Source organism: Notothenia rossii, assembly GCF_949606895.1.
Source record: "Notothenia rossii genome assembly, chromosome: 11".
In the NCBI taxonomy this organism is placed as follows: Eukaryota; Metazoa; Chordata; class Actinopteri; order Perciformes; family Nototheniidae; genus Notothenia; species Notothenia rossii.
The window spans coordinates 46,080,964-46,106,208 of NC_136910.1; the positions used below are offsets into that span (position 1 = coordinate 46,080,964).

A 25,245-nucleotide genomic window follows, 5' to 3' on the forward strand; every position below is an offset into this window, starting at 1 on the left:
TATATATCCTATATACACACAATCAACAGACACATTTGATATGGTCATTTCAAGAACTTAAGCAATTTAAAGTTATAAGTACAGTTTGGTATGATATTATAACACTCTTAGACAAGATAATCAGAAAACCTAAATAAATATATCAATATATAAAGTTAACCTTCCCTCAAATAAATATATAAATGTTGTCCTTGATTAAAACTGCACTGTTTCTTTGTGATTTCTCAATAAAGGTTAGTGTAGATTTGTGATCAGGTGTAATGTTGCAAACATGCTAGTTTCTCAGGAATGACAAATCAAACCTTTCACATTCTTTGACTTCAACTCCAGAGGGAGACATTTTCCTACATAATTAACTCAACTACAATAATTAACTAGTGATTTACGATACAGATCTCATGTGCCAATTAGCAAAACCCTTGCCTTCACAGTGCCCTTTTCCCTCTGTTCATTTTTTCCTCCTCCTCTTCTCACCTTTTACTTTTCTCTCCTCCCACTCCTCTTTACCTCCACTCCTCCTTGCTCTCACTTGAAAGGAGGATGAGGTCAGGGGTACGACGCTGAGAGCGGAGGTTGAGAAGCTCCATGAGGAGAGAACCATGTTGCTGGAGACCATCGAAGACCTGAAGCAGTCGGTGGAGCAGACGGGCCCCGACCCGGAGACAAAGGTGATTAGAGACTGATCAACACTTTAGGGACTGTAGTAGATCACAGCTGAGCCCATTGGAAAACAGATGTGATGACTTTTCACTCTACGGAATGACGTCAGAGGTTTGGTGTGAGAAGCAGAGCATTTATCACGTAGAGTACAGCACGTGCATCGAGTATACTTACATATTGTTATTTAATGTTTTACCAAAGCATACATGTTTTCCTATCTGGATGAAGATAAAGATGGGTGTTTTGCATGGTGGTTTTGATTCATTTTGAGCTATTGTGTATAAATCACAAGTTTACTCACTCAAACTAAAAGGCAATGTAACTGTTAAAGAGGGTGCCCGTTTCCAAGGCTCCCACAAAAACATTTTTTTACTACTAAAAGTCTTTGTTAGAAATCTTAAATCAACACTTGCCTTTGTCAGTGTAATACAATACTTTGACAAAAGACAGCTGTGTACCGCTGAACCTTTTCACCTTGGGCATTCTTGAAGGAGGTCTACCTAAGCTTTATACGTGTCACGACTCGTTTTTGTTTTTCAGAAGGCAGCTAGTGGTCCTTAACGTTGCCTCTGTGAATGTGTTGACAGGTCGAGCAAAGTTCTACAGCATCTGCAGCGCTGGTTTCTGCTCTGCAAGCAAAGATTGCTGCTCTCACCTTGGAGAAACAGCAACTTGCAAACAAACTCAAGGTACTACGCAACCCATTCATTAACACACGGGAGTTAACCGTAAACCGATGAATGAACATACTCAAGTTTATAAGCTGAGCAACCACTGCAGTCTTTATGTAAGAAGCTAAAAACCTAAAGGATAGCAAAACATCACACATTATTTTGAAAGTTCTGTTTTTATTCAGAAACAACACAATATATAATATTAGGTTGAAATAGTCTGAGTTAGTCACACACTGGATGTCTTTAAAAGTAAGTGTGATTTCAGTACAGATTTACTCTAACTTTCTTGATTAATTACCAATTTATTATCGCAGAAACTCATAAAATATTGTAATGTAATGACAATTTGAAAAGTTAGCTGGCAAATTGTACTCGCACAACTTGTCTGTGCTTTGTTAGTGGGTTTCTAATTCTTTCAATTCCTCACCTCACAGAAACATCCATCCCTCCAAGGAAGCGAGGACACCAGTCGTCCAAACAGCATGACCTCCAACTCCTCCTTCCACTCCACCCAGGATGAGTTTGAGTCACCGCCACATGTGGAAAGGGAAGAAGAGGAGAATGGAGGAGGGAGCACAGAAGAGATCCAGCTGTTGAGGCTGGCGCTAGAAAGCGTTCAAGTAAAACTGCTAGAAACTAGGAAGGAAAACCGCTTGCTTCACACCCAGCTGAAACCTGAGCGAGAAGGAGAGGAGGATGAAACCCGCAGGGAGAAAGGAAGAGAGGAAGAGTTGATGGAGAGTCTGGCGGAGCTTCAGGCGAAGCTGACAGACACTCAGGAGAGATACCACCAGGCTGTGGAGGAGGTGGAGGAGCTGAGGGAGCACATGGGAGGTGAGACGGATCAACAGGAGGTCCAGAGACGCACATCGTCCACACTAGAACAGGAAGTACAGCAGCTGAGGGCCCTGCTCGTCCAATCAGGATCCGAGCTGGAATTGGCAGCTCAACGAAGCAGACAGCTGGAGGAGGCGCTGAGGAGTGTGAAGGAAGGGGGGGAGAGGACTGTACGGATTGAGGAGCTGCACAAGGAGGCACAAGAGGAGATAAGGATCCTTCAGGTGAATATGGGCCTCTTTTCCTCTCTAAACATTAGCATGACTGAAAGGGGAATCCCAGCAATTTCACACATCAAAGTCAGGTGACAGGTCTCGGGATGTTCCACTGCAAAGAAGTAGCATCCAGTGTGTTGTGGCTGCTCAATCTGTAGAGCTGAGTTGGCACTTAGCCGGTTGGAGCAGAAAATGACCAATTTTAAAATGAATCAAATCTGGAGGTGAGACATTAGAAAGAAACAAGCGCTGGCTGAGGCTAAATGAGCCCTAGCATTACACAGCTGACTCTCTGATTAAACTCTCAGTGGTTGAGTTGCAATCTGGGTAATGTAGGCGCCAGGTTTTTGCAGGAAGAATATGTGCAAAATGACATGTGTTGTGTTTCTGCTGCATTGAAAACTAAACTAAATGTTTGAAATGGCTTCAACTTTGACTTCTATCCCACTTATGTTACGTCCGTTACTTCTTGGATGAATTGACAGCTTTTCCTCTTGAACTGACCCCGTCTCCTTTGCGGCTGTAGGAGGCTCTGAGGGGCACGGTGCCAGTTGAAGCTGCAGCTAAAGACTTTGAAGAGATGAAGGCTGAGCTGAGTGAGGTGAATGCCGGGTTGCAGCGCCGCCTGCTGGAGCTCTCACACTCCTACAGCGACACCAAGAGCCAGCTGAGTGCTGCTCAGAAACAGCTGTCTGAGGGCAGCGCCCCCTCATCCCCCTCCTCAGAACAGCAGCAGGTCACGGTGCTGATCAGCAAGGTGGAGGAGCTACAGACGCTGCTAGCTGAGACGGAGAAGAAGCACTTATCTGCTGGAGAAGAGATTTCTCTGCTGAGGCAGGAGGCCGAGGCTCAGGCTCAGAGCTCTGTGGACCTCGCTGACCACACACAGGTGATGTCATCTCTGGGAAACGCCATCAAAGAGTTGGAAAGCCAGTCAGAGGCCCTGAAGGAGCAGCTGCAACAGAAAATCCTGCAGGTGGAGGATCTTCAGAAAAGGTGAGGAAAAGTATGATGTCACAAGTAAGTGACAGATGTGTCTTATCCTGCTGTTAGGAGTGACTTCAGCTGGATGCTGAGGTAGAGTTGGGGCTCATGAAATGTTATTAACGCAATTACAAATGCAGTGCAGGAATGTAAAATATGTACATTTGCCTAGATGCTTTTCTAAAAAAATGTTTTAGACTTTTACTAGAGTATTTACATTTCATGTTTCTCATATTGAAGTGATAAGCTGATCACGTTGAGCCTGCAAGAAGTCTAACGGTCACTGAGCAAACCAATTAGACAGCTTTAAAGTGTTCTTGCAGTGGAAGTTCTCACAACATGGTTCTTGTGCGTCTTTCAATAAAAAGGTTGTCGGCAGCCAAAGATGGCACCCAAGAGGATTCAGCCTCCCGCATGGAGCAGGAGAGCAGGCGAGAGCAGCTGGAGGGCGAGGTGAAGCACCTGACGCAGCTCCTCCAGGGGGCCCTCAGGAAGCAGGACGAGATGGCTCTGGAGGCGGCTGATGCATGGCAGATGGTGAGAAGAAAGACATCAGATACAAAACAACTTTAGATGTTGACTGTTTATTGTCTTCATTCTATGTATGTCTTAAGAAGACTGACCTAACTCGATGTGTCCATCAGGCCCGGGACAACCGAGCAGAGCTGGAGGCCCTGCAGGAGCTGCTGATGTCCAGGGAGAAGGAGAACCAGGTGCTGACCAGCAGGCTGGCTGAGGCCCAGGATGCAGTGTGTCAGCTCAAACAGCTGGTGGAGAACCACGTGGCCTCAGAGAGAGAGAAGAACAAGAGGGTGAGGAATAATCCTGTAGACAATATGGGAGTACCCCATCTCCTCGAGCAGTACTCTGTCTGACCAACACTTCTTTAGAAAATGTGATTCTGCAACTGCTCGTGTTTTATGGCATGAGTCCACTTTAGCTTGAGACTGTCTAATCAGGGCTTTGTTGTGTTTTAAAACATTTGTAATTGTTTTAACAATATCTCTTTAAAAATATGTAATAGCCAGTAATTTTCTATAAAATGTCTCATTATCTCTCAAGACTCGTACAAAAATATTCCCTCTCTGGTCTCAGCTTATGTAGCTCACATGTAAGGGATAATGTGAAGCGAGGCGGCCATTACAGTATGGGTAAAAGAACAACCGACAGGCAGATCTGCATGAAGGGTGTTCTCTCACCCATAATGACCGCCTCGCTGCACACTATCCCGCTTATTACATGGCACATTCTCAACAAAGTAACAATATGACTCCCAATATTAATGGAAATGTTTTTTATTGATTTAAAATGACATGCATCTGCTAAGAAAAATAGTCTGTTGTTACTGTTTGAACTACGTAGCAATGGCAGGAAGTGCTTCGATAGCGTTTTTGCAGACCTTTTTGATTACAGATTTGAAAACATCGTTGCTTGCTTTAAAAGTAGCACAATTCATTATGTCAAACCTTGGAAAGTATCTAGATATCCCTGACCTAATGCCAAAGTAACTGCCAACTGAATATGTTTTGCCATTTGGATGTCTATGTCTGGACCGCTGCGTAAAAAGGAGGGTTTCTGCCCCGTTACTTCTCCGCTGTCTTCTTGTCCCAGTTTGAAAAGCAAATTGCATGCAGTTTGCTTTTCGGACTTCTTTGTGCAGATGTGAGGGTCCTATCTGTTCTGGATTAACAACGTGTCACATGTTCTGAATTGACCAATATGACTCGAGTATTCAACTAAGCCATGTAATAAGGAGGCATAAGTAATTAATTGAGACAGTTTTATAAAGATTACAGAAAAACTAACCTGTCATTTCCGCCCCTCTCAGATAGATGACCTGTCCCGGGAGGTGGGGAAGCTGAAGGACGCCCTGAACAGCCTATCACAGCTCTCCTACAGCGCCGGCTCTCCGGCCAAGAGGCAGCAGCAGATCAACCTGCAGCTGGAGACCATGCAGCAGCAAATCAAACAGCTACAGTACCAGCTGACTGTAAGATATGATCTACACTTTTTCTTAGTTTCAAACCTCCTATTCTATTTACAATACTTAAATGTGAAAGTGAAAACATGTGTATTTACCTCATTTTATCTTTGTAGGAGTCAAAGAAGCAGCACCAGGAGATAGTGTCCGTCTACAGGATGCACCTCCTCTATGCTGTCCAGGTAAATCCTTCTGTTAGTTTGCTTAAAGCTACGTTTTCATCTCAATGTGCTAAACATTTTTTATATATAAATAATAGCTAGGTGAGCTTGCTTGACCAATCAGCACCAAGCAAACCACTACTGGAATCTAATGTCACAAATAGTAGGCTTGAAAATAAATATTATTAGTACATTTGTATGGATGAACATGCAAAACAACTTTGCAGTATTCAACAGTCGGTAATGGCTTTAGATATCATTTTGTAATTGGGTAACTGTAATCTAATCTATTTTGGTTTGTTAACTGAACTGCTGCTGCTGTGTGTCTTCAGGGTCAGATGGACGAGGATGTCCAGAAAGCCTTGAAACAGATCCTGATGATGTGCAAGATGCCAAGCCCAGCCAAGGAGACCTGCTAAGACCCCCCCCCCCTCCAACGGTCTGATTTCCCACAAGCATGAACTGCTGCTGTCAGCACATTTCCTCCCGTCTGAATTCACAGGGTGCTTAGGCCAACACATGGTGCCTCTGAATAAACCTGGAGTATTAGTTAATGAGGAGTAGGTTTACAGCCGTGTTCATTGCCTTTGCTAATGTCAGTCGGACAGATAGAGACCTTCTGACGGGAGACGTTTTTGGGAAAGCCCAGCCCAGCACAGATACTTTGCATCATGGTGGTTCCCGACACATTTAAAGTTTCAGTATGTGCAGTAACACTAAATCACATGCAGCCGTGTGTGTGTGTATTTTGACAGGAACACACATGTCATTTTCTGTTACAATGTGCGCTTAGAGCAAAAGAAACGGTTGGCGCTGCTGTTGCTAGTATCTATTTTATGATACAACAGTGTTAGTATTATTTTACTTGTCTAAAGGTGTCATGGTTGTCAACATTTTCCTGATACAAACTAAATTATTTGTGCCTTCTTAACAATGCATGTGACTTTGCTTAACACCAGCTCAGAAATGAATTGATATTTGGTCGCACTTGTACGGCTCTCTTCCTATTGGCACAAAAAATATATAAAAAGTGTATTTTACTGCATTGTATTACCATGCCATATTTTCTAAGATACTGTACTGAAGAGGTTTGATAGCTGTATTTTTGATGGCCTTGTTCTGAATTAGTTTATATTCCTGTTATTATCCATAGTTTACTGAAGTTAAAAACGGCAACACCTAACAGTAAGAGATCCATATGTTTGTCTGTTTCACAAAGGATAGTTCGTTGGTCAAATGTTAAGTACTTACAATTTCTCTCGTCTTTTTTTAATCTTTCACGTTGGTCTTTTGTTTAGCAAATCCTTACTTGAAAAACATGCAAAATGAGTTGGATAAAAGAAAGTGTTCTGCTGTCACATGCCTGTAATCAGACAGTCTCTTCCTGAGGAGTACTGTCTAACAGTCACACATGCCAATTTCACCAGCTATACTTCCTTCATTAATTTATTTACATGTACCAAGAATGTCAAGGTTCTGTCTTTGTATTTGTGATACTCCCATCTCATTCAGTGTTTCATTGTAGGTACAGATTTACACTGTACAGAATATATAACTGATAACACCACACTCCTTTGCCTTAGTACTGTACTTAGGAATCATCTCTCTTGAGATTATTAAGAACAAACCCAACGCTGTTTACGGCTGACTGAAGCTTTCTCCCACTTGTGTTTTACATGATTTACAGCTGACTGAGATGTGTTAGACCCTGAGGAGAGCTTTTGCTTTATGTCAAGGTTTTTAAAATATCATAAACCACCTTTCTCTAGGCCTTGAATGAAATGTGTTGTGAGAAGAAAGGGAAAAGAAAGAAATGACTCTTCTGTTGGTTGTTTCTTCACTAACAGTTTTGAAGAGATATGAAATAAATGCTTGTTTGCCAACTGCTTTGTTGCTCACATAAACATTTTCAAGATACTGTTCTATCCTTTGTCTGTTTTTATTTGTTTAGCGTAAAAATGATGTGATTATTGAAGTAATACAGAAACATCTTAATTGGTGAAGCTTTGAGACAAAGATAGCCAATTTAATCTCAGTGATTTGACACTTAAATGTGCACAGATCCATGCCACACTCGAGTAGGGCTGCAACAAACGACTAATTTGATAATCGATTAATCTATCGATTAATGAAACGATTAATCGGATCGTTAAGGTTTTAACTGTACTACTACTTATATCAATACTGCTTATCGATCCGGTCCTTTCAACGATAGTATTAACGGTTCTTTTGACAAGAAATAAGGTAAACTAACTCAACAAATTGTGAACAAAACTAACATTGCTTTTTATTTTAATTAAATGCATAATATTTCACATCAAAAGAAACAACAATGTTTTAACAAATCATATTAAATAATGTGATGACAGAACTGTAAACAGAATAGCTGAAACTTTAACAAAATAACTAATTCAGTTACCTCTAATCATTAACCTATGTTTTTATAACGTGAGTTAACTCTGCGTGTTGCTGCTAGCATACATAACACCTGACGTGGAAAGGATACTCTTGGAAGGGGCTACAGAGCTACTAGAAAGACAGCCGAACCCGGTGCATTCCTCCGTCTGAATGTGGTGCACTTTTGCTAAATGTTTAGACAAATTGCTCGTTTTACCGCCTTTATATGATAAACTGTTATTGCAATTTTGGTAACGAGCATTGTCCACATCGAGACGGATAAAGTTTAACCACACCTCGGAGCGCGTTCTCTCCGCCATCTCCTGCGTGTGTGTGTAAACTGCCCCGCCCCCTCGCAAGCAGGCGGGGGAGAGATCGCTCGTCTGAATTCGGAAGATCGAAAATACATTATAGACGCATTTTGTAGTCATATTGCATATTAGAAACTGAGTTGGCGACACTAAGACTGCGATATAATGTTTATGTAGCAATAATACATAACATATGTTTTTAAATGTCTCCTGTACCCATACAAAAGAGCGATAACGTTGGAGCTTAACGGGGTGTAGAACACATGTGATGACGTCACCAACGAATCGACGACTGAATTAGTTGCCAACTAATTTGGTAATCGATTTTAATCGATTAAGTCGATTAGTTGTTGCACCCCTAGACTCGAGTCACATGACTTGACTCGCATATTTTTTAACTTGAGACTTGCTTGACTAACATTGATAAAAGACTTGACTTGGATTTGGTATTCAAGACTTGACTTAAGCTTGAGATAGATGACTTGAAAGGACGTGACTGTTTAAAATTAAATATTTGCGTTTGTTTTTGTATTGAGATATTACGTTTAGTGTTTTTCGAAAAACGTGATTGGGTGATCATAGCGCCATGCGCGCAAACCTGGCAACCCACTAGACGGCAGGAGTGTCAGTTAACATGGCAGCGGTTAGCTTTACTCCAAAAATAGTGAAGTTTGGATTCAAGGACTATTTTGTCGATGACGGTAATAAGAAGAGAACAGCGGTATGCAGGGTCTGCAGCATAAAGATCAGTGACACGACCACCACAACATCCAACTTCATTCGTCACTACAAAAAAAACACAGAGAAAGCTACGTGCATGTGTTGTGTTAGCTAAAAGCTAACGTTAAGTTTAAGCTACGTTAGACTTTGTTTCAAATCGATTAAGCATTGCAAAGAGAAGACAAACCGGTAAATTAACACTAGAACCGCCAAGGGATTCATTTTGACTAACCCTGATACTGACGGCCTCTCAGGAGAGGGAGAGAAAGAGAGGAAAAGAGATGCCTCGTTTATTTACCCTGTGTTATTATCAGAAGTTACTGTAATCTTTTGAGTAATGTAGTTCATCTACTTTTAGTAGTTTGTTTAAATTTTTTAATTATGTTGTTTTTGTTTTTAGAAGTGTATCATTCCTTGTTTTATTGTAAAAGGAATCTGAACTTTTTGATCTGTTATGATGATAAACTGAAGCCATTTCTAAATTAACCCAATTAAATGAGTTTTAAATCGTCCTACTTAGTTTATAAGGAAATTATGAAGAGGAACAAATTAAATGATTTGAAAATGATATCTATGTAGGTGCTGACGCTGTTGGCGGTTCTAGTGTTAACAGACCGAAAACTCATCTCTTTCGACTCCACTTCGAGCGATAGAATTATTAACAAAGCACTTATATACTAATAAATGACTGGCTTATCTAAAGCCAGTTGAGTAGCACTTGAAATGTTTTAGCTCTATGAAACCTGATGTACTTATATATGAATCTGTTTTCTTCAAGTTTGTATTTTGTTGGTCGAACGCACTTATTGTAAGTCGTTTTGGATAAAAGCGTCAGCCAAATGCAATGTAATGTAAATTAAATGTGTGTAATGGCAAATGCCATATGATTTTCTTACCTGGAATTCTGCCTTTTTGAACAGACTTTTTGATTGAGTCCTACTGTAGCTATATTGTCTGCAGTTCTAGGGTTATGATTGTCATTGGTCTAAATTAGATTTCAAATTATTAACTGTATGTAATGAAGATCATAGTGTGGGTTAAATCAATTTTCATACCCACTGTCTTTTAACTGATTTAAATACGGAAACTGGGCTTATTCATCAGAATTTCGAATGACTTGACTTGCTTGACTCTCACCACAGTGACTTGGGACTTGCTTGATACTTGTAGGTCAAGACTTGAGACTTGCTCATGACTTGCACATGTAGGTTTACTGCCACCTCTGCAAGGACCGCAGGGACCAGTGAACTGTGAAACAGAGGATTCAGAGCGTTAGGACAGATGGTGTTAATGAACGTTTGCCAATGAAGACAGAGGCTGTTCCTCTGTCAGCCGCAATGTAAAACCAGACATTAAAGAGTCAAATCAGATATACCTAAATATACCTGTGCCAAGTGTTAGGTGAAGCAGAAGAGCAGTACAAACGAAAGAGGGATATGACCACTAGATGGCAGCATTTACCAAAACTCGTCGAAAATATGTTGAGAAAAAGTCCGAGTATAGTACGTTGAAGTATCAGGAGAAAGTTCATAAAATAGCATATTAAAAAAAAAGCAAAAATATATATACTATAGAATTTCCAAAATGTCATTAACCCTTCTCTTGCGTCTCGGGTCAAAAGTGACCGAGTGACTTTGTTTTCGATCATAAATATTGTGTTTTTCATCTAATTGCCTCAAGACCATATGTTATCCTCCACACTAGGCCTCTGAACATATATAATTGATGATCACCACTTGCATTGCTTTTTTAGTGATTTATTCAACAGTGAAACACCCATGATGTTTTCGGCCATAGGAAATGAATGGGTATGAGTGTATTATGTTCATCCTTCAGATCACACACACACACACACACACACACACACACACACACACACACACACACACACACACACACACACACACACACACACACACACACACACACACACACACACACACACACACACACACACACACACACACACACACACACACACACACACACACACACACACACACACACACACACACACACACACACACACACACACACACACACACACACACACACACACACACACACACACCCCTTGTGCTTATGTCCCCCCACACCTTCCAGACAAAACAATTTACGGGAACCTCTCACTTTCTCGCAATAGTTTTGCAATAGTTTTATCCCGGCAGCTATTGCACAAATTAACAAATAATAGGAGCGTCACACAGGGTAACCTAACCCTGCCTATTTTTATTTATTTATTTAATTGTGAATTTTGAATGTCCATGTTTATACTAGTATTTTCCTTCTTAAAATGTTTTTAAAATATTTTGAGATTCGACGGAGCAGGGTATACTTGTACTTTTACTCGTCCTTTTATTAGAGATGTGTCTGTTGTTTGTTTTTAGTGTCAGGATGGAACCCTTGTCTTTTTCTCTGCAAACAGAATCTACCTACGAGTACAAATAAATAACCTGAACCTGATATACACACACATAACATTTAGAAAAATTCAAAATACAGTATGTCTACATTTTCATTAAAAAAAAGTCTTAGTGCAGTCTGTCGATAAATTCATCAAAGATTCTAATTGTTGTATTTTGAAAGATGAAAAGCTCATTCCTTAAAACAGAAGCCTCAGATTGGGGAGGTTGGGAGGGGTTAAGGCGAGATAGGAAGGGTTTGTTTCAAGCATGTTGTGCAAATAAGTTATTAAGGCTATTTTTTATCAACTAAGACTTGTTCGAAAATATGAAAAAGAAAATATATAGAGTATGTTGAAAATTCCATGAAAATGTTGTAATATAGTATGTTAAACATGTAATTAAAACATTCGTTGTACTGTATATCAAAAATGTCATCAATAATATCGAAGTGCAGTATTCTGAAATGTTCAAAAAACTCATACTAGTATATCGAAAAACCCCCAGTGGGCTGCCCTCAGCGCCAGGATTTTGCGGCTGTGTTGTTTACCTACTTTGCAGTTGTCTGCTTTATGCTGGGTTGATACCTCATATTGAACACGTGTGTTAATGATAATTGTTATGACTGAATTGTTTAGAGAACAAAGATGGTCTATTCTCTTTATCTAGCCTCTCAATGTTGATATCCACGTGCACCAGATTGGTGCATTTAACTTTGAAATGTATGGCACTTCAGTGTTTCCCCTAGGTTTACTGCTTTGGGGGGGTGCTGCCTGAGCGGGGGGGGTGGAGTGGGGGGTTGTCATTGGGATATCACATGTTCAATGTGAAAAGTGACAGTAGATATAGATTAGTTATTGCAATTTGGTGCTATATATATATAAACACCTTGAATTTCAGGGGGGGCGCAGGGCTCCGTTGTTGAGGCGCAGCGCCCCTCCAAGACAATGGTAGGGGAAACACTGCACTTAAAAGTAATTGAAAGGATTAGATATTTGAAAAGGTGTGTATATTTTAATATTGTAATATCATAAGATGCTAATGCACCCCCTCCCCCACTGTCGATACATAGCCCACCCACATGAAAGAGCCAGTTTAATCCAGGGTTAGGCCTTCTTCCATGTCAACTCTCAGTCCCCTCCCTCAATGTCCACTCAGCTTTGTTTTCAGAAGTCCTGCCAGCCGACTGGGTCGTTTATCGGAGTTCTGTTTCCTGTCCTGTGTTCCAGCCGCTGGGCAAACACTCACACATACACGCAATAAACTACACATTCATACAAACACACACACACACCTCTGCCTTTACACAACAACTTCCTGTCAATCTTGCTTTCCCACATGTTGGGCCCTCAGGCCTTAGTAGAGATCTGGTGTGTGATCCTAATCCAGTTGATCTGTCAAGCAGAGCAGACTGATTGAGTAGCAGGATGAACTCCCAAGGAAATATTCAATTTGGCGTTATTTGACGAGGATCTGGAAATATGGATCTGTTTTATAGTCATTTCTGTTGCTTATTAAAGGAAGACATTGAAATGTCAGTTTGAATGTAAGTGTCCAATCTATTCTCATGGTAGCTATTCTGTCACTGACACACCTCCCACAAAAAGGACAAAGACAGACAGCTTATGATAAATGAATACAAAAAGTAAGTTGATTCAGGTATTAGGATAATTCTGGGTAGAGATAAATTAGTAAGAAGAGTGAAGAGTTTAAACAATGTTAAGAAGTCGTGACAGAAGGTCAAAGCCCAGGAGAGGAAGAGTGAGGATGAAGGAGCCATTCGGGGAGGAAATGAGAAGAGGTGGTGGCCAAGAGGAAAATCACAGCGAAGCAAGAGAAGGAGAGAGGGACACGTGTATATGCTGAATGACAAGAGGGGTGATTAATCTGCCTCTTAGAGACTCCTGTGAACCCATCCAATCTGCCAGGAGCATGAGAGGTACAGGCTTAAGTGGAGGAAGAGGATGTTGATGATGAAGAGGTTACTTTTCTAGTTTCATGAAAACCATGACTCACTACTGATTTAGCACGGCAGCAATAAAGTAGAGCACTTTAAGCTGCCAAGTCACCACTTTGGGAACATTTTCTACATTTTATGTCCGTGTTTTCGCAAACTATTTGTTTATACTGTGTATTTCATACTAATCAAGGTTTGTGGGCTTAGTAAATATTTCTGATTGGCTTCTCTCTAATCTGCGTCATCGGCCGTATGCTTGGTCTCAGTGAGCAGGCCTGCGTTATCTGCTCAACTATCTGCCAGTATGTGTTGTTTGTGCTGTTACTTAATAAAGTGTTATTTCCCATTTTATAATACATCTGGACTGGGAATTTATTATATATCTGACACATTTGCAGAAAATGGTTATCAACATGCACTGTAAATGTGTGTGTTAAAGGTTGTGAGACCCAGCTAAAGGTCTGAAGTTCCCGGGCCTGGTGACATGTTCAATGTGTCTGTGCTGCAGCTGAACTCTGCCCTGCCTCTGATCAAACTGTGGTTACTTGTACCCACAATCAAAATGTAATATCAAAAACACTGTTAAAGAGCATCAATCTGTTGTGGTTGCATTTTCCTTCACCATGGGGATTAAAGAGTTTGTCATCTGGGCATAAAGATCATGTCATGCATGTCTGTGATTTTAATTACATTTTCCTGTGGTGGGACAGGCGGTCCATTATAATTAATTATGATGTGAACATTTGCACAACATATTATTTTACACATTTGGTTCATTATAAAACAGTCTCATGTGTCATTGTGCTTGTTCACATATGGCCATGTAGAGAAGCTCAGCACTTTAATTATTACTACTAATCTGCTTAATAATGATCCACTCACTACTCGAGACCAAATTTGAATTAAAGTGGACCTATCATGCTATATTTGAATAATATAGTGTAGGACCATACCTATATAAGGCATATTTATATATTTTATTTTTCAAAATACCAAACAGATCATGCATTTTAGCCATTCCTCATTTCGCTCAATTTAACACTGTCTTTTCATGGGCTGATTCTGTGAGAACAGCACCATCTACAGGCCTGGCATATGTACTACAGCGTCTCCAGCGCTTTCGAACGGCAATGTCCGTGGCTGTCTCCTCCTGATTGGTGGAGTTGGCCCAATAGCCGTAGCGCCACTTCTGTGACGTCACAGAAGTGTTCAAATCTGGATCAGTCTGTATCAGATCCGTTGCAGCCCCTTTTTAAGAGATTTGGGTAAGGAGGAAAATAGAGAGGGTTGTGTTTTCTGACACTTGGTGAGTTCCCTGGAACACCGGGGACACACTCATGTATAAAAGACGTACAAAAGTGCATTTTGCATGATAGGTCACCTTTAACAAAAGAATGTCAAGTATAAAGACTGCTGCAAGCATATAAAAAAAGTGGAGACTTTATCAAACAATGGGAATGTACCGTAACTCAGGGGTGTCCACATTCTTTTTACTGAGGGCCACATACGAAGGGCTTGGCCCCTCACTATAGGTATATTGCCTCAAAGTTAGCAAAATCAATCAATCGAGATAAATTCTTCTGGATAATTGAATATGCTTTAAAAAAAAAACAGCCTATCACAGCTGTCCATTGGGTTTCGTTATTTTGTTATTTAAAACAGAAGCCTCAGGTTGGGGTTGGGGGTTAAGGCAAAAATAGGAAGGGTTTATTTCAAGCTTTTTTGTGCACATATGTTATTAGGGCTTTATTTTTATCAGCTAAGATTTGTTAGAAAATATTTTCAACTTTAATTGGCTGAATTTATTTGAAGATTGGGCTTATTAACACATGGATACGTGTATCATATTTTTGTATATATTTAAGAAGTACATTATAAGACATGGACAAGTTTCAGGTGTGGGCCATTGTACTTTTAGAATTAGCAGCGGGCCAATTAAAAAAGGGACAACGTAGTTCGGACACCCCTTCCGTAACTGAATATCTGAAGTCTGCCTTCATGGGGCAGTGTTGAACTATCTACATACTAATATGCACTACCCATGGTCCCATTGTCTACATACACTAACCTATGTGAGTCTGTATCAACAAATGATTATTTATTTGTTCACTATCTGTTACTACAGTTATATTGTGACATGTAGCTGTGCCTAAGTGGCTCTTTTGGCATCCAGGCTCATATAAACAGTGCGGACGGGGGGGGTTTAGTATCTCAGTAATTTCTTCCATGGTAACTACTTGCGTTGTTGCGCAGTCATGTTGTAATCAGGAAACTTTTCAGTGTCACTGATCCAAGGCTCTCTCCACAAAAACATTGTTTGTTTACATATCTATTAATGGGAGGTCTTTCAACGGGAAATAAAAGGATGACGCTTTTCCAATATTCTTTCTTGGCAACACATTTTCGCCAACTGTCATCACATCACAGCCTTCACCTAATCTTTCATTTCACATATCTCTTATTTTCCGTATCTTTTTCCGTCCTCCTTACCCTTCTCCTCCTCTCCCTCTTTCTTTTCATTTCTTCTGTCTGCTGTACATCTCTATGGTTTGTCAACATGGTTTACACGCTTACGTTCTATCTAATATGACTGTGTGTAATTATCTGGTGTGTTCAACATGTTGTTGCTGTGTTCAGCCATCAGGTCACCGAGCCGTCAAAGGCTCTCAGTTTGTGTAACGCAGGCTGGCCTTGAAACAAGACCCCTCAGTAGACGAGTGGAGGGGCGTAAGAGACGCATGCAGCTTAATTGCTGCAAGATGTAACCTCGCCTCCAGCCTACTGTGGCCCACAAACACACTCACACACATTCATGCGCATGAAAGCACGAGTATACACGCATACAAAAAAGAAAAGGCATGCAAACACACAATCAAACATGTGTACACTTAGTATATGCAGGAAAGAAAAAAGCAACTGCTCTGAGCGGGTTACAAAATAGCTAAATGTGTCGCTAGGCATCAGGGAAAAGGCAACAATCTTAATAGACACATGTTGTGTTTGTTTGCTGGTTAAAAACAAGGTTCTACAAAAGTCATTCTCTCTGAAAACCAAATGGAATAAAACCAAATGAGTAAAATCTATGAGTCTCGTTTCCTGAAGGCATCTTAAGACGGTCGATGAACTAAAGTCTAATCGGTAAAAGATGATATTGATTCAAATATGCCTTTAAGTAATCTGCATTTGGCTCCTAATAGAATCCCATGAAGAAATACTGAGCAGAAATGATGAGAGCGATGAGAGAGACAGGAGAGGAACTCTGGCCTGATTTGATCTTTTGTACGAGGATCTGCATCCACAAAGGGATTTGAATTACAACATTATGATATAATATTTCTTGAATAGCTAAATCCATTTCATGTTTGGGGGAAATGTAATGTAGTCAGAAACAATAAGAATCTGTGACCGCGCTCAGCTGCATAGAGAATCAATTGGATAAGTTGGAATAGGTGAGTGTAACAGTACACTGGAACATCTCCTCTGGGAAAACAAACTTTTTATCATTCAAATATAACATAAACAAAAGATCACAAAATAACGCACTAAACTCAGTCTCATCTTGATTGTCGCTCCGGGCGGCGCACCAGGATGACATCACAGATTACAGCTTGGCTCTCTGGTTTCTCGTATATTCAGTTCCCCCTAAAAAAGAGATGTGACGGTGCTGCAACGTGATGATAGGAGATGTGATTCCTGAAATTGAGTGGTATTCCCCCTGACATCTGCCGCACCATCTCGCTGGTGCGTTCACTGACATCACGGAGCTGCTGGCGGCAGTAACCCAGGTCACTGAGATACTGTTACACTCCGACTGTGGAAGACCAAAGGGAGGTTCACCGGCACAGAAACACTGAGCCGTGTGCAGTAAATATCAGCGAGAGCCATGCTTATGATCAGATAATTACAGATTGGGACTGTGTCCGTCTGTCTGTGTGGATTTAGGACAGAAGGACAAGTGTTTAAATCACTCCACTTGTTCCAATACAGAATTCAGAGCATAATTTTCATCACTGAGTAACATCTAAAAAAGTCCCAATTCTTCCCGTATGTTGTGAAGTGTTCTTTTCCTCTGTCTAGATGTGGGATATTTGGATGCAATCCCTGATCTGAGAGACTTTTGGCTACAGATCCAAACCCCAGAGATGTTTATTTCTGCATCTGATTTAGCCCAGAATGATTGCAACAATACTGTCTGGAGGTGGGGTAATAACAGTGGGCAGAACAAGGCCTTTTATCAGGCCATTCTCTCCTTTGTGTTTTACATTATGGCATCTTACAAATATGTTAAAAGTGTGTCCCAGGGCACCTACACTTTGTAAACCAATCATATAAGACAATCTAATTATATGATTACATGTTAAAAGTATGTGGATGTAAACATTTGGCAGGGAGACATGAAACTGAAGAATGTGGAGGGGGAAGTTTTGATACAGAATATCGATGCTAGATCATTTGAAAAAGAGGTCAGGAAATAGACCTTTATTTAGCTGGATAATAGCGCTCACATTATCTTTCCCAGGAGTCCTTTGTATTCCAAACAGACTTTTCATATCACTGGAGCGTATACCTGCGCACTGAAATAGTGGAGACCCCGTGATTTAATTACCTCTTCTGCTCCCACTCTAGGCCAGGCTTCACAGCTTCATTCCCTCGGCCTCCCCACATCAGGATCTGATGAGTCTAACTGGAAACACGTGGTCCACCGACAGATGGGACAATATCATATTATTAATGACAGAAAGAGAGAGACAGAGGGGGGAGAGAGAGAGCAGTGGGGAAGGAAAATCCTCTGTCCTCAAAGGCTTGCTGGTCTTAAATAGCTCAACACTGAGCTGCCCTTGCTTCTGAGGAAGTTATTATAGGAAGGCAGCACGTCTGTGTTTGCATATGGAATATCCTCTCAATCTAACTCAATACTCAGCAGGCTTAGACCTGTGTCACTGCTCTGAGATCTGCTGAACTCTGGACCCCACTGCGCACTCATGAAGGGCTGAAAGTATGTGGACACATCTTTTGTGTCATTTTGGCTCTGAGTCTGTTTTTCAGTTCAGTGTAGTTCTTAAAGATAATGTTATTATTACAGCTTACATTGATATTATAAAATAATATCCAACTTGGCTGCAGGTTAGAGAAAGCCTTCTCCTGTTTCCACACGACAACCCCCACTTACTGCTTAAACTGAAAAATGGACAGGAAACGAATTACTTGTGTTTCTGAATCTCCGGAACTGTAGAATAACAAGTTGGCATTATATCAAGATCGGACAAACAAGATATTTGCTCGCCGAATTATGAACATGCAGTCACAGCCACTAAAAAACACAGCTCGATTCTTACAATCGACTGTAAGTTACTCAACTTGTACCACCCAACATAAGGACTTGACCTCACTCATGTATGAAAGGGAGTTTTCGAATACTTTTAGTCTGCAAGGTATTAGCTTCATTTAATGATCAATTAATGATGTCTACTGCTTAAAGGGAATATTCCTAAGCAGCCTAGCCCTGGACTGCAGAGAAAACATCCTGGTGCTACAGGCTGAGTCACAAAGGCTGGATTTCCCTGCACCAAATTACTCCGGGGGCCTGAGGCCATGTATCCCGCCAGTGCAGGAAACGCTCGCATTTACAGAACTTGGAGGTATGGGGGTGAACTGGGGGAGAATGGAAATGACCTCTTACCTTTTAAGATGAACTCTTTTGGGTGAAACATAGTTGTTTCTTTGGAATAAAGCTTGGGTGTCCATATACCTTTGTGTATGTTGCTGCAACAAACACAGGTAATTCCTCTTAAACTGAACTGCACAGGTATTGTGAACATAAGCACACACGCTGAGCAACAATTAGGTCGTGTGATGCTTTAATGGCTTCTTTCACCCCCAGTCACCACTGACTCACTTTGCATCAAAGTTCCGGAAACTACATAAACTGAGTCAAACTTCCAGAAAACACCTTGTTTCTCTTGTTCATTTGCCTTTTCTCACACAAACACACGTACAGTGCCTCAGCATAAACTCAGGAAGGGGTCTCTGAGTTTACAGCCGAGTGACAAAGAATTTACAGGCCTGCAGATCTAAGTGTGCATGTGAGTGCGTGACAGAGTGTGTGTGAGAAAAAGAAGAAAAAGGTCTGACACTGGTCTAAGACTGCCTTATTAAAAAGGTGAGAAGTGAGTGCAGTGTCTGGAGGAGGGGGTTCATTGTGCTCTTAAAAGAGGACTTCAAAGGGAGGCTGGTGTCAGGGCATGGGAGCGAGAGGTGATGAAGAGGAAGAGGAGGAGGAGGAAAATATAATGTAACTGATGGAGGGGCTCATGGGAATATCTGTGAAAAAGTTGAAGCCAGGGGAAGGTGGGGTCGGGGTTATACCAATGATGGTGCTGCTCTGAAGAAAAGAAAAAGGATGAGGGACAAAGACATTTTTTTTCTTCAAGGAATTAAAGAAATAAAGCCCAGTCCACCATTTTGGTCTAGACTGAGATATCCCAACCACTGTTTGATGGATTTCCCTCACATTTGGTATAGACATTAATTATGCCCGAAGACTGAATCTTATCGAATTTGACGATGCCTGATTTTTAATCCAGGAACATAATGGTTTACTTATCCAGGAAAAAATCCCAGTATTTCCTGCGTGAATTGCCCCTAACTGTTTTTATTACATTCAGGGTTCCAAGATGCCCTCATAACTCTGGTGAGGTTGAAATGTGTGGTTTACAGTGAAATATCGTAATGACTATTGCCATAGAATTGGGTACAGCCGTTCATGCAACCTATAATTGTAATACATTAGGATCTCTTAACTTTCCTTCAAGTACCAATCTTTGGTCCAATTCTTATCTTTATGACATAATACCTCCATTCATCAGCCTTGGTTGCACTTTGATTTATAGATAATTAGCAAAAGTTTAGACAAGAAAACTAATGTAGTGAACATGCTAAACATCAGCAAGTTATTAAGCTCAAAAACACAAAGGTGCTTAAGTGCAGTGTGGCTGTAGTCTCTTTATCTTGTTTTCTTTTCGGCTCATTTGAGTAAATGTGGATAGAAAATAGTGGATAGTATAGATAATAATAATGCATTTTATTTATATAGCGCTTTTCACAACTCAAAGACGCTTTACAATATGAGGGAGGGTAGACAAAGAAGGACAGGCAAACAAGTAAGTATAGTCAAATAAAAAAAATAAAAAGGCAGTCAAGAGGAAGTAGATTGAGAGGGGGGGGGCTTATGGGTAGACAGAGTTGAACATATGTGTTTTGAGGCGGGACTGAAAGACTGTGAGGGACTCAGAGTCACGGAGATCTTGGGGGAGGGAATTCCAGAGCCTAGGAGCTGCCACTGAGAAGGCTCTGTCCCCAAAGCTGCAGAGTGTGGATGTGGGAATGGATAGGAGTCCGGCTGCGGTGGATCTGAGGGACCGTGGGGGTTGATAAGGAGTGAGAAGGTTTGTGAGATAAGGGAGGGCCAAATGGTGGAGTGCTTTGTAGGTGAGGACCAGAATTTTGTAGTTGATGCGATGGGAGACAGGAAGCCAGTGGAGGTCTTTCAGGACTGGGGTGATGTGATGCCATGATTTGGTATGCGTGAGGAGACGTGCAGCTGCATTTTGAACCCGTTGGAGTCTGTTGAGGCTGATGTTGAGGCTGATGCCGTAAAGAAGTGAGTTGCAGTAATCAAGGCGGGAGGAAATTAAGGCATGGATTAGTCGTTCGGCTGCGGGGCGGGTGAGAGAGGGTAGGACTTTTGCAATATTGCGGAGGTGGAAAAATGAGGTTTTGACTGTTTGGCGGATGTGAGGTTCGAGGGAGAGGGTGGGGTCAAAGATTACGCAAAGATTGCGTGCCTGATTGGAGGGGGAAACAATGGTGCCATCGATGGTGAGTGTTATGTTAGTGACCTTGCTGAGGATGGATTTGGAGCCAATTAGGAGGAGTTCTGTTTTGTTGCTGTTCAGTTTGAGGAGGTTATGTTGCATCCAAGTTTGAATAGCTGTCAGACAGGAATCGATGTGGGTAAGGGGTGGGTTATAGAGGGATTTGGTGTTGAGGTAGATCTGAGTGTCATCAGCATAGCAGTGGAAGTCCAGGTTGAAGTGGCGGAGTATCTGACCGAGGGGCAGGATGTAAATGATGAAGAGGAGGGGGCCAAGTACTGATCCTTGAGGAACGCCTTGGGTGACTGAAGCTGTGGCAGAGGAGTGGTTGGGGAGGGAGATGAAGTGGGATCGTTCAGTGAGGTAGGACTGGAGCCATCTGAGTGCAATACCTTCAATACCAATGTCCCTGAGTCGGGTAAGCAGGATGTTGTGGCTCACGGTATCGAAGGCTGCACTCAGGTCGAGGAGGATGAGAATATTGAGGGAACCAGTGTCAGCGGAGGTGAGGAGGTCATTGAGGACTTTGACGAGTGCAGTTTCTGTACTGTGGTGAGGACGAAATCCAGACTGAAGGGGTTCATAAAGCTGGTTGGTTTGGAGATGGCAGTGAATTTGTTTGGCTACAATGCGTTCAAGAGTTTTTGAAAGGAATGGTAGGTTGGAGATGGGGCGGTAATTAGTGAGGGAGGAGGGATCAAGACCAGGTTTTTTGAGGATTGGAGAAATGGCAGCAGTTTTGAAGGCAGAGGGGACGGTTCCATGGGACAGCGAGGAGTTGAAAAGGTTAGCAAGATAGGGGCAGAGGACAGGGAGGCAGGACTTCAGGAGAGGAGTGGGTAGAGGGTCAAGGGAGCAGGTTGTGGGATTTGAGGAACCGATCAGATGGAGTATTTCAAGTGGGGTAACCAGGTTGAACTGGGAGAGGTGGCGATGGGGAGGAGGAGTCAGTAGGTCAAGGGAGATGGGGGGAGAAATGGTAGCGGTGGAGGTTGGGGGAGATGCTTGTATATCAGATGGAGCTGAGAAGGAGTGGTTAATGGCGTTCATTTTGTCTGCGAAAAACTGGAGGAATGAGCTGCAAGTAGCGGAAGTAGACGTAGGCAGGTTATCAGCACGGGGTTTGAAGAGCTTGTTAACTGTGGAGAAGAGGGTCCTGGGGTTACGGGAGGGGTCAGTGAAGATGTTGGAGAGGTAGGCAGATTTAGCGTCAAGAAGAGCATCTCTGTATGCATTGAGATGGAGTTTGTAGCTTATGTAATGGACTGTGAGGGATGATTTCTTTGAAAGACGTTCAAGTTCACATGAGTTGCCTGGCAGTATACTCTTAGTCTTAATAAAGTACAACCATCAAAATTGCTGTAAATTAAACTTATTCAATCTACTTTATATAACATGATAACAGGCTATATCAAACTATAAACAGGCTCTCAAAGGTCCTACTACTCATTAATATTCATCAGTAAATCTAGCTCTGTAAAATTACAAGAAAAGCATTGCTATTGGTTACAAAGTCAACATAAGTAACCAAAATGTCACATATTCTACCCCTTTCATTGATTTAACAGTCAGTTACAGCGCCTCTCATTAGCCGTGAGCCCTCGTGCCCTCTAACCTGCTGATTAGCGTTAGCTGTTAGCTTAATGTAGCATACATGATTGGACATTAGCATTGTTCTAATTATCCGCTCTAACAGGCAGCTTTATAGCAGATGTAGGAGTGCAGCACAGACTAAACACTGCAGAGCCAGAGGAGACAGATTCACATTCTCCGATATCACTGCTGGAAACCTCTCATCTCCATACCAACCTTTATAAAGACCAACCAAAACAGCTGTGTTTTTCAACTAATGCTGAACATTTCTGGTAAACCAAAGAGCCTGAGGAATTACTCAAATACATTTCACTTTTACATCCATTAGCTTGCTCTTTCAAATTATTTATTTATTTTCTCAGAAGTATTTGGCTTCTACCCTAAAATATATATCTGATGTTAAAAAAATGTGACATTGCTATATGAAAAATAATAACATTATAATGGCTTCCAAAGAAAAATGCACACCTGCTACCTTGGCTTGGTGAGTAAAAGATTACAAGTAACAGGATACCTCATCAGGATACATCCAAAAGTAATTGATGTATTTGTTCTGTAGACCAGGAGGAAGCTTGCTGACTTCACAGGCAATTTTAATGGCATTTAAACTGAACTAATTGTGTCTCCACGATTTATGGTTAAGATACATTTGACGTCTATGAAAACACAAACAGTTTAATGCTCAGCTGAACCATCTTGTGCTCTGTTTGAGAGACAACACATTGACTCAAATATGCTTTAAACTGTCACGGCACAGTGGCAGGTCGCATCAGCGAGAAAAGACATGTTAAAATCCTGGAGAGCAGAACACGGAGTCGACTTCAAGGCTCTCGCAAGACCTGTTCAAAGAATGCTTAATATTTCCAGTTCAAATTTCTAATCAGCATTCAAACTTTTCGAGTGATTCATGGTCCATCCATGTTATTTCACCTGACACTGATTACCCTACTCTTGGACAGATGCTTTTGTAGCTTTTGCGCCGAGGGATTTGACCCAACCGCAGCACCAAAAAATGAAAATATAATTTGTAGCTGAATCAACTTGGCCCACGGCGCTTATGTGTCTTTTTCCATCTTTGAGAAACTATTTCAGAGCTGGTTAAGCCATTTGTCTTGTGTAATGATATGCTAGCAGGTATGCCATCAAATACCTAGAGACTTTCTTGAAGCAGAAAGTCAAAAATAATTGCTGTTCAGATTAATTTAAAATATTCTATACTTGCTATTTTTATGTCACCTGCCTGTTGATCTTGTCTGGTTTAATTGCATGTTTAATGATGTATAACCTCATACGCACAGCTTTAAAAGCAAAACACTGCCCGAACTTATGTGACTCTATAATGTTGGCCTCCGACTGAGGTATTCCCTCCCAGCAGCCGTCTGACAATAATTACAATGATTCATTTAGCTTTATTACAGAACAGACATCTCTCTTTGTGTGTGTCTTGGCTTGGGGAGACTCAAGTGTCTCTAAGTGACGGCTCTTTAATTACAAGCACAAACAAAGACACCACTTACATATGTTCTGGTTTACTGTAATGAGGGAGACACCAGCAAGAAACTAATGTCGAAGCACAAAGGATTACTGTGAAATACATATCCATTTCTTTCTTTTTTTGGAAATCTTTCCCTCTGCCCCACTGTAAACACCAATCATCGACTGTACATTCAGAAATCCAATCCGCTGATATTGCTTTGATCCTGGCTGTTTCTGTGGCACTGAATCTACATCTACTTACGCTAAGGGATTAGATCAAAAGATATCTGGCCCTAAGAGTTACTTCTCATCAGAGCCGTACAGCAGTTTAACCGTATGTTTCTGATCAGTTCAATTAATCACCTTTATTTATCTGGGTAAGGTTAATTTCTCACAGTGACAAAAACTAAACAAAACACCAGCTTTTTCTACCGTGTCATGCTCTCTGTCTCTGTCACTTGCTGGAGCTTTGCTTGTCAAATGTTCGAAGGAGAGAAGGGTTGGATTACAAACCAAACTCAGTCTGCGAGCTAGAGTCAGGTACCGGGCCAAAGGAGCCTGAGAGCGGTATGCACACATGTATAAACTCTTATAGTGCATGAGGGTATGCACATTTGTCTGTACGTATGTACGTAGGTACGTGCGTACGTGCGTGCGTGCGTGCGTGCGTGCGTGCGTGCGTGCGTGTGTCCAGAAACACTAGGCAGTGTGAGTAATCTATTAGCCTTTGGATGTCTCACATCAGGACGTCAGAGCCTGTTAGTAAATGATTAATCAACATTATTTGGGCTAATGCTGTCTGATAGCATTTTCCTCTGGAATTTGTCTTCACAGCTGGACTTTTACAAGATCTCTCTGCTCTGTAGGGAGTGACAAAAGAACGAAATGCTGCAGTGTTGCAACAGTCGAAAAACGTATTGGCCAGTAGAAATTACCTGGTACTTTATATACTGTGTAAAAGACTGAACATGGTGTTTCATTTCAACTCCCAAGTTCTTCAACA

The 25,245-nt window shown here is 41.4% G+C and overlaps 1 protein-coding gene across 2 annotated transcripts in view; it reads left to right on the forward strand.

Annotated features, from left to right (window-relative positions):
• The window catches only part of rai14 (retinoic acid induced 14), a 33,594-nt gene extending 26,165 nt beyond the window's left edge, over positions 1-7,429 (forward strand). For both annotated transcript variants that reach the window (XM_079660156.1, XM_079660157.1), the window contains 9 exons: positions 537-668; positions 1,248-1,349; positions 1,769-2,395; positions 2,913-3,382; positions 3,739-3,907; positions 4,015-4,182; positions 5,199-5,360; positions 5,468-5,533; positions 5,845-7,429. In XM_079660156.1, the coding sequence (XP_079516282.1) occupies positions 537-668; positions 1,248-1,349; positions 1,769-2,395; positions 2,913-3,382; positions 3,739-3,907; positions 4,015-4,182; positions 5,199-5,360; positions 5,468-5,533; positions 5,845-5,931 (1,983 nt within the window). In that variant the 3' untranslated portion in view covers positions 5,932-7,429. The remainder of the gene's footprint in view (positions 1-536; positions 669-1,247; positions 1,350-1,768; positions 2,396-2,912; positions 3,383-3,738; positions 3,908-4,014; positions 4,183-5,198; positions 5,361-5,467; positions 5,534-5,844) is intronic.
• Positions 7,430-25,245: the final 17,816 nt, after the last annotated feature.